Source organism: Hibiscus syriacus, unplaced genomic scaffold (assembly GCF_006381635.1).
Source record: "Hibiscus syriacus cultivar Baekdansim isolate YM2019G1 unplaced genomic scaffold, ASM638163v2 tig00110893_pilon, whole genome shotgun sequence".
In the NCBI taxonomy this organism is placed as follows: domain Eukaryota; kingdom Viridiplantae; phylum Streptophyta; class Magnoliopsida; order Malvales; family Malvaceae; genus Hibiscus; species Hibiscus syriacus.
The window spans coordinates 1,100,699-1,111,546 of record NW_024062901.1 but is presented as its reverse complement, the minus strand read 5'-3'; the positions used below and the strand labels follow the sequence as shown (position 1 = coordinate 1,111,546).

The window sequence follows — 10,848 nt, the reverse complement described above, 5'->3', positions numbered from 1 at the left end:
TGCAGAAGAAGAATAGTTTACTATCGCAACGCGAAAATGACTATCGTAATACGAATTTGACTATCGCAATGAGAGAATCGCAATGCGAAAATGACTATCGCAATGCGAAAATGACTATCGCAATGCAAATTTGACTATCACAACGAAAGAATCGCAATGCGAAATGAAAATCGCATTGCGATTCTCTCGTTGCGATAGTCAAATTCGCATTGCGATAGTCATTTTCGCGTTGCGATTTTGTTGTTGCGATTTTCATTTCGCATTGCGATTCTCTCGTTGCGATAGTCATTTTCGCATTGCGATAGTCATTTTCGCGTTGCGATTTTAAGTTTCAGATTCTATTCTTCTTCTGTAAATTGAAACTTGAATGAATTGCATTACTTCAACCAAAAGACAAATACTAACTTCACAGTGTTGAAAATTTAAGTTTCAAGAATAAACTACTCTTTTGTTGTCATTGAACCTGCACTAAACCTATATGTGTCCTTTTAAATATTTATATAAGTGCTTACTTCTGGAATGTTATCTGATGCATTTTGTGAACAATGATATAATAATGACTTGGGTGAAAACCGTGCAAGTTTGAAATATATTTGTCTTTGTTCTCACTGTTTAATATCATGTCTGTTTATTTACTGATTTATGTATTAATTTATTTTTAGCAGCCCGCTAAGGTGGATGCTCTACGTCGGGTTTTTCTTGCAAGACGGAGTTCACGCATCAGACGGCGGACACGTGCCATTACATCTCCGTTCACCCCAATAGTGCGAAGAATCCGTAAGAAAAAGCCCGACTCACCTGTCATCGTTCAAGAGGCCTCCCCTATCGTTCAAGAGGCCCCTATCATCCCTCAAGAGTCCCCTCCCACCGTTCAAGAGGCCACTGTCATCGTTGAAGAGGTCTCTCCCAACATTCTAGAGCCCGATTCACACGTCGTAATATATCAAATTATTGAGAAGCCCCCTCACGTGCCGGACATGATGGATGACTGTTGGCTTTCGTATAAGTTACTGGCCAGTACCATTCCGGCAGATGAAGTGGAGAGGAAACAACTACCGGAAACAATTCTGGATAATACCATTTGGGCTAAGACCGCAGTTGATTTTTATCTACATGAGCGGAGCCAAGGGTGTTACGCTGACATATACAAACTCAACGATGATATGCATTTGTTGATTGAACGGTCTTGGTGGGGTGTATTATTAGGGGTTGAAGACAATGGCTATTTCGATGGGGGGTAAGTCTTATATTTCTTATATTTCAGTTTGATTAATTTTTTTTTAAATTTATGTGATTCACTAATATATGTCTTTTTTTGTAAAACAGCATATTGATGCATGGGTGACACGTCTTCTAATTGTAAGGAAATTGAAGAAAAATATTAAAAAAACGCGATATACAATTATGCCGACGTCTTTTCACGTAGTTCACTTGAAGAATCAACGACAAGAATCATATGTGTTGGCTAATGGACAAGCTAAACTTTATCCTGCATGGTGGAGGTTGATAAGGTTAGTATATTTGTTTAAATATTTTAAAGGTGTTCATAAATAAGTGCACAATTTGAATTATTACATTTCGATGCATGTGTTTATCCCTGTTTTGGACCGTACTCATTGGCTTCTCGTCGAGCTTCAGCTCCCATCCCTAAAGACAATAGTATATGACAGCATGATAAATTACATATCATTGTCCGATTTGAGAGATATGATTAAGGGATGGAGCTCTCATTTGGATAAATTCTTGGATGCAATTGATTATTGGACTAAGTCTGGAAACAAGAAGCCAAAGAAGTTCAATGTTACAGTTATCAGAGACGAGACCACGCCACAATAAACGAAGGAAACCAGAGGGGATTGTGGTCCTCTCGTATGCATGTTCTTGGAGCGTTTGACGACAGGAAGTACATATTTTCTACCTCCTACCGATAGAGATATAGGTGCAATAGGCTTGTGGTTTCGGCATTTTATGGCTAGAGCAATATATGCGAGACGCTGCCTACCTGCATCTGCGTTATGAAAGTGTCCATAAACAATTTGTAAGTCAAATGCAAGTGTTGTTAAACATATTTACTCTTTTTGGTCTGAAAAGGTTTGGTTAAGTAGCTAGAATTCAATAATTTGCTGTTTGTAGGTTTTAGATGTGTAGAAAGTGTTGTTGATTCAATGTTTGGTTTCTGCAGGTTAATCCTGAAGTGAGCTGCGTGAAATGGATGTATGGGTGCAAAAGTTGATTTCATTATTATTTTTTGATTGTTTAATTGATTTGTAAAAGATGATTTATAAATGTTGATTTGTTTAATTGATGTGTACATAATATTTGTGCTTGTTTAATTGATTGAAATGTAATAGTTGATTTGTTGATTTCATTATGCATTATGTTGAATGCAAAACAGACTATCGCAATGCGGAAATGACTATCGCAACGAGAGAATCGCAATGCGAAATGAAAATCGCAACGAGTGAATCGCAATGCAAAAATGAAAATCGCAACGCGAAACTTTCGCGTTGCGATTTACTCGTTGCGATTTTAATTTCGCATTGCGATTCTCTCGTTGCGATAGTCATTTCCGCATTGCGATAGTCAATTCCGCATTGCGATAGTCATTTCCGTGTTGCGATAGTCATATTCGCGTTGCGATAATCAAATGAATGTCTAATAAGTGATAACAACTGAACATATCATAGCAATGTTCAAAACTCAAGTTAATAATACATGCCTAACTGAAAATGTTAAAAGTTCACACATAATATACACATAATACAACGTTTGCATTTAAAAATCACCTAAGTTAACAGTCCCAAAAGGTGAAGCCGGTTGTGATTGGGATTTTGATGAGGATCCATATTTTGGTAGAGGAAAAGATGATTGTGATGGCACTGGTGATCCACATGTCAACCTTGTATGACCACTTTCCTTGCACCGACTACATGTCGATCTCTTCTTCTCTTCACCCTTAGACAGTATACGATCATGACTTTTTGGTCGGCTAGGTATCCTTCTGTCCATGGCTGGTGGCAAAACTGTTTGTAAGTCATCTGGTATGTCCCACTCAGAAGGATGTGGAATAGGGTAGACAATCTCTCCATAAGTCTGTCGATATACTTCTGTAGTGTAGCAATCCATAGTGTATGCGCTTGAATCATCTTGGTTTAGATGAAGAGAAACTTTTATAACATGGCCACACGGATAACCAGATGTTTGCCATTTCATACAACTACACGTCTTTGCATTTAGATCGACAAGCCCATTTAAGTTATTATCCAGTACTTCAAACAAAGTGTTTGAACATGGTTCAACTCTCCATGACGTTGACTTCACAACACGTTTCGTTATCTTTTTTTTCTGTCCATGGTGTAACACGATGTTCCAATATTCCTGTAAATTTAAATAAATAATAGTTAGTAATATATATGATAAGTTACAAATTTAAAGAAATAATACCTGCATGGTTTCTTTTCTTGTAGTACCACTGTTGAATAGAGGCTCGAAAAAACTCCATTAACATAGTAATGGGTAATTTCCGGGAATGACGACTTAGAGCGTTGATTGATTCTGCACTATTAGACGTCATGAAACCATATCTTGCTCCAAGTTGATGTACTCTTGACCATCTTTCAAACCCGACATCTTCTAGTGTTTGAGCACACTGAGGCAAAACACGTCTTAAACAGTTTATATGCTTATTAAAATCCACTTCCCGATAAGCTTTTACAGCCTTCCAGTATATCCATTTTGTGATTTTTTATACCAGCAGACCTTGATTTTAGATTTCTATACAAATGAACACCACAAAGTCCATGAAAAGCATCTGGGAAACACCTTCTAACAGCGTTGTCAATTGAGTTTGCCCTATCGGATATGATTGTCAGATTGCTAATAGGACCTATGTAATCCCTAAGATGCCCCATAAACCATATCAATGAATCAGAGGTTTCAGATTTGCCAACCCAGTAAGCTATTGGCAGTATCCCATTGTTAGCATCCATGGCTACTGCTAATAAGTTTACTCCAAAGTATCGACCTTTTAAATGTGCTCTGTCAACTATAATAACTGGGCGCATGCAATTAATAAACGAACGAATATACAAAATCATATACACAAGAAATATAATCATTTAAATGTGAAATGCATGTAACTAACAAAAATGAGTCAACAAAATTATATTGATTTACTAACCGCAACACCAATGGCAATAAACAGCAACTCAAAGCGTCCATCTCTATCTGTTTTGATATGAGTTACCGACCCAGGATTTTTCAGCTTTAAATTGTGACAATAAGCCGGCAGTTGGGCAAACGATGCTTCTGGCGACCTCCTCAACAATTCCAAGGCAAAACATTTGGCTCTCCAAGCTTGAGAATATGAGATACTAATCTTGAACCGAGCATTCATGTCAGTCATAATTTCATGTCCCCGATATACCCTACCATTCAAAAACATTAACTCAGCCAGAAAACCACCCAACACCTTTTTGTTTGCCTTTCTATGGTGAGGAAAAACTTGGGTTCTTGAACATGTATGTTTATCAATAAAAGTCCTAACTTGAAACATTTCGCAATCTTTTATCCTCTTTGCAATCATGCGCTACATACAGTTTTTGTCAATCATACACCTTGTTTTGAAACGATATTTGCTTGATTTGTTAACTTTTAGTTGATAGCCATCTTCCACACATTTCGTATACAAAGCTATCTTCAAGTCTTCCTTTGTATCAAAACAATCATCTTTCTTGATACGAATAATTTTTGTGTAACAATCAACTGCTATCTTTACCAACTCTTCTTCCGGCATCTGAAGTAATTCTGCATATTCCAGTTATACTCCCGTGGCATTTTCTTCGGGGACTTTTCTTTGGGGATTTCTTCTTCTTCTTTTTCTTCTTCAGTGTTATATGAATTACATAATGGATGTTCAACATGTTCATTTACAGTCGTAACTTCCTCCTCATTATCATCAACAACATCTTCCTCGGCAACGGTTGTTTCATCATCAAAATTCGGGTATTGACCAATATCAAAATCATTACACGCAGGGTCTGTTTATTCTTCTGAAAAATCATCAAAATCTGAGTATTGACCAAGATAAAATTTCGAATACTAACTAGTACTCACAATATTTTCTGTTGGCTCATCATTGTCTAACTGGTCAATACGAAAACCAGAATTTGGTACTGAAAGTTGATTGGGATTTGGATTAGGGAAAGGTTGTGGGTTTTGAGATTGTGTTTGGTATTGGAAATGTGGTGAAACAATATTTGCTTGGTGATGAAATTGTGGTGGAACCATTAAATTTTGAGCACCATAAACTGGGGTTAAAAAACTTAGTTGATTACTACCCGCTACTGACCCAACTTCACTACTTCTAGGTTCAACAACATACAATGTAACATCATCACTTGAAACACTAATGTAAGAAATGAATCGTTTAACATCTTCATTGTTGGTTAACAAATAAACTTTACCATTTCTCTGATAAGATAGCCTAAATCCACTTAGGGGCTCTAAATTCAATTTATTTGCAACACGTAACATTAGAGTTTCATAAGTTAACTTTTTTAATGACAGTTTTAGTTGAAGATTCATGGGTAAAGGCATATATTTTAAAACACCATGAACATTCTCCCATGACCCTCCAAAACACAAATCTATCCAAACATGATGATTAACATTAGATGATTTCATTATTGTAAATTAATTTACTAAATAAACGAGCTGCGAAACTAAAACCTGTTTCCGGATGGGGAAGGATGTCGTTGGATATAGGAACGGATGTCGCCTGAGAGAGTGATAGATGGAGATGGAATGAGTTGTGATTTAGGGATTTAGGTTATGAGTTGCTGCTGCTGCGTAGTTATATACCCAAAACATTTGTGTTACGAAATTAAAACCTGTTGTGAATTCAGAAATCGAGTTGCGAATTTGAAATTCAGTATTGCGATAGTCAGAATCTCGTTGTGATTTACAGATTCGCATTGCGATTTACGTATTCGCATTGCAATTTACGTAATCGCATTGCGATTTACGTATTCGCATTGCGATTTACGTATTCGCATTGCGATTTACGTAATCGCATTGCGATTTACGTATTCGCATTGCGATTTACGTATTCGCATTGCGATTTACTTATTCGCATTGCGATTTTCCAAATTCGCGTTGCGATTTACGTATTCGCATTGCGAATTAGGAAAATCGCAACGCGAATTTGGGAAATCGCAATACGATAGTCAGAATCGCGTTGCGAATATGGAAACTGATTTGCGATACCGGAGATCGCGTTGCGAATTATCGATCGCATTGCGATTTAGTTGGTCATTTTGGCAAATCCAAAAAAAGTTGGTTAAAATCGTATATTATAAGGCATTTTTGGTCACTGAGGTTATTTTCTCTTAAAAAATACTAACTTAAAAATAATTTTTTTACCACTAATAAGAAATTTAAAACTCAAATAGTTGGAGAATTTGAGTTATATAAGAGAGGAGAAGATAATTTTGGTGTGAAAAATAAGGGGGGTTAAGGGGGTTTATATAAGGGAGGAGGAGGGGCAGTTGGGGGAAAAACGGATGGGCATTTATAGCATTTAATGAAAGGCGCGTCCCCGGGGATGTGTCTTACCCCCTTGGCATCCGACTCAGCAGAACCCCGTGAAAGTGCGTCCCCGGGGATGCGTCTTACACATGTGGCATCCCAGTCAGCATAAACCCAGGTAAAGCGCGTCCCCAGGGATGCGCCTTTATGCCACCTCAGCCGAAAGGGTGCTACTTCGGGAAATATTGGTCAAAGGGTGTTAGAGAGGGAATATTATGGTGAAAAGGTGTCAGTTTAGTCAAATCGTCGCAATTTGGTGCAGACTAATATGAAGTCAGTTGGTGTATGAATCTGGATCCTCAGAGTCAGTGACGGAGCCATGTAGACCCCAGAGGGCCCCCCAAAGTTTTTTACCATTTTAAAAAATAGGTATAATTACCAATTTAAATCTTTAAATTTTGATTTATTTTGATTTTTTATTGTTAATCATACTTTGCCTCACCTGAACTAAAATATTGGCTCCGTCCCTGCTCAGAGTTAGAGGTGCATGGATATGTACAAGACTAGATCGAGGGTGTTGTGTGTTCTTATCTCTAAAAATATTAAATTTTCATATAGTTTAATTAATTTCTTTGTATTAAAATTCATTGATGATCTAATTTTACAAATTTCAATATAAATTCTTAAATTTGCACCCCAAACATAAATTTGCGTCCATCCGTATGTATACGTATCAAGTAATGCCAAACTTTATTTATTTATTTTTGAATAAAAGGGGATGCCAGACTTGATATACTACAAAGGAACTCTATGAACCATAAGAATATCTTTGCTTATTTTTATCTGATATCAAACAAAGTACAATCCAGTGTTATTTACATCTTCTCATCCTAATATTTAAACAGTAATTGCATTGTTTTCTGATATATATATATATATATATATATATATATATAGCCTGAGCAGGTTTTACTTGGTTATTCTAAGGAGAAGAATAAAGAAACTTTCTTTTTTCACTTGCATCATATCATTGGCAGAATAATATAAACCAAGAAAAGGACATTGGATTGATAGCATACGTATATTATTGACTGTCAATACACCTGTTTTTTTTTTTTACTGATTCTCTTGCATTTCTTCTTCTTCTTCTTCTTCTTGGTCCTCCAACAATTCTTGTGGTTCCAAAGGAAACAAATCACTAAAATTCTACAAATTCTCTTTCCAAGGTTTCTACACGCCGACTGATATCATATAGGCCACATCTCCCCACTGCCTATAAAACCAGCCATTGCCAACTCTTTTGCTCATACCATCCCCTTTGTAGCTTGTGCAGTCCATTGATTAATTAACATAATGGCATCAAGCTCAATGTCCTCCCGTGGGTCCGGTTCATGGACTGCCAAGCAGAACAAAGACTTCGAAAGGGCGTTGGCAGTATACGACAAGGACACCCCCGACCGTTGGTACAATGTCGCCAAGGCGGTCGGAGGGAAAACTGCCGACGAAGTCAAGAGGCACTACGAGCTGCTCGAGGCTGATGTCAAGTACATCGAGTCCGGCCAAGTTCCATTCCCCTATAGGTCCTCTGCCAATTAGCCCAAGGTAACTAATTATATGTCCTACAATGTAAACCAGTATATTCCTACATGAGGACCCATTTACATAGTTTTTAACAATATATGCTCAAAGGGGCTCCATTTACTTACCAACTTTCTGGTTTTTTTCCCTCTCATGTGAAGCACTGTTTCACATTGCTGAAATTGCAGCATCTTCCATTATTTTAACCTTAGTTTTGATATGCAGGATGGGTTTGCATCTCAGCTACAATAAAGATGATGATCTGCTACTAGTATTAATTTATGGAAGAATATGCCATTAATGATTATCTTCTAAGTTTTGTTGTGCTCTTATAGTTTATGTTGTACGAGGAAAGTGGAACATAATTGTGATACTTGCTTCCTCCCTGTGTGTTGTGAAACTATTTATTAATACAAGTACACGACCAGAATCGTGATCTTCATAACTAAAAGATGAACTCAACTCGTTTGCCAGGAAGAAATCCCAACATCTTTTGATTTAAATTCCAAGAATCTGCCATCTTTCTTATTCTGGAATTTATTCTATATTACCAACCTTTAATAGATAATGCAAATCATCAGATTCCCTAAAGTGTAACTTTGATCGTTTTCATTGTTCAAGAATCAATATCATGTCGTTGATGCTAAAATTTGGGGTTCAGTCTTTGTTTAAATAAAACGGAACTGATTCGAATTATTGATTGGAAAATAATAAAAATTAAAAAAAGGGATTAAGATCTAGATGATTAGTGGACAAGATTAAGCATGGATAGTGCAAATGAATTGAGCATGCAAGTAGGGCGACAGCATCTGCTTCTTTTAGATGCTGAGGTTTAGGATAATTAATGAACCTAATTAAGTCATGTTTAAGCAATGATGATGAGCTGAGGTGCACAAATAGGTAGGTATGTGTATGTCTGGTGAACAACCCTCTCTCTCAGTATGCGGGATGAACCCCCCTCTCCTCTTTTATCTTTCTTCCCTCTCTTACTCCGTTTCTCTCCTCTTCCATCCGACCTTGCCATAATTAAATTATGTTATTTTGTTCGATCTTTTTCTCATCATATGAAAATAATCAATATTTTTCCTTGACATTTCATCATTAGATATAAAGTCGTTTTATATAATCTTGACTTATTTGGTTGAGAATTTAATCATTTTTTATATAATCTTATTGATTAATTTGTACATTTTGATAATTAAAATAAATAATTGATTAATTAGATTTAATCTACCCTGAATTTATAATTTTATTATATTTCACATTGTTCAGTAGTAAACATATAAAAAATTTTATAGGATGAGAAGGTCTAAAACAATTTGGACACAACAGAAGGGGACTATGAAGGCCAGCTTTATGGACCCAATATTGAAGACATTCAATATATGTGCGCCTGTATCAATAGGCCATATAATAATACATAGGTACTGACACAAAATAATTAATCAGTGTTAGGATTTATAGTACTGTAATGCATATCTTCATTTATCTTGTTACCTATATATTAATATTTTAAAATTATTAGAATTAAAACGGATTAACACTCCCGATCTCCTTAATTAGAACAATTTATTACTGTAATGTGTTCAGTTTACATAAAGATAAATAAAATATAAAAAATTTAGTATCAGTATATCATAAGATCATTACGAGATGTTAAATTTATTTAAGATTCAAATTATAATGTTCTAAATAAGAAAAATGAAAAAGATAATGAACATCAATCATAATAAATCAGCTCATAAACCTCCATTGGTAAGGCACGTCGCATACCTTTGAAGTGAGATTATACAGAGGACCGTAAAAGATAAAATAAAATAGCTGAAATTAACTGCATATAAAACTAGAGAATAAAGTAGACTCATCATAATGTAATTAACTGCATATAAAATGCTATGATACCAATGAAATATACCCTTCACTAGCACATTCAAAGCGCCCCTGATTATGGCATAAGAGGACCAGTTTTACATCCTCTCCCATATTGTAATTCTACTTCTTAATGTATGTATATATAACATTCAAAACTGCATGTTGCTAAAACCCCTTTCATTCGACTTTGTGAAAAATAATAATTATACATCATGCTTAAAAACATTAAATAGCTCAAACGAAGTTGCACTACAAGATTTCCAAGGATCAGATTTCAGCATTAGGTTATTGGGTTTTCAGTCCAAATAAGGACTTCGGAGCCATGGGAGGAAGTTTCATTGCCTCTGGTGCCATGAAGCTGACTATCTTCTCATGAACATGGTACCTGCAAGTGTGTTATTTAAAGACAAAATGTCCAACCTTAGATTAACCTGACTCATTACAAGGTGCCGATCCAATCACATTCAAAAAACTTACCTGATCTTTCGACTTTTTGATGCACGACGATCAACTATTTTTCTCTTCTTAGTTTGCAGTCTTTTTAAGGCATAGAAGGCTGTCTCTGTGGTCAAGCAGTAGTAACGTTGTTTTAAGTAAAAGTAAAATATTCTTCATAATGCAAGAAAATTTTAAGAGATGATAGAGAACATTTACCCGATGATGTTGGGTCAACGGTCTCAAAAAATTCTTAAGCAACTGCTGGTAAAATTCAGAATCATCCAGAAGTTCGGGATCACCTTCGGGATGTGCTTCCTGAGCATACAAATGATTCAAAGATAAAAAAAATTGACAGGAGAAGAGAACATGTATTGATAACAAAAGCAATATCATTTTACTTTGGGTAAATACTGACTATCACTCCTCACAAGT

At 35.9% G+C, this 10,848-nt stretch overlaps 1 protein-coding gene and 1 pseudogene across 1 annotated transcript; one reads left to right on the top strand and one right to left on the bottom strand.

Annotated features, from left to right (window-relative positions):
* Positions 1-7,850: 7,850 nt before the first annotated feature.
* Positions 7,851-8,489, top strand: LOC120145252 (protein RADIALIS-like 1). The gene is made up of 2 exons (XM_039159139.1): positions 7,851-8,129; positions 8,330-8,489. The coding sequence occupies exon 1, from the start codon at positions 7,882-7,884 to the stop codon at positions 8,122-8,124; it is 243 nt and encodes an 80-aa protein (XP_039015070.1). The 5' UTR covers positions 7,851-7,881; the 3' UTR covers positions 8,125-8,129; positions 8,330-8,489.
* A 1,774-nt stretch (positions 8,490-10,263) lies between these two features.
* Positions 10,264-10,809, bottom strand: LOC120145346 (annotated as a pseudogene).
* Between the last annotated feature and the right edge of the window lie 39 nt (positions 10,810-10,848).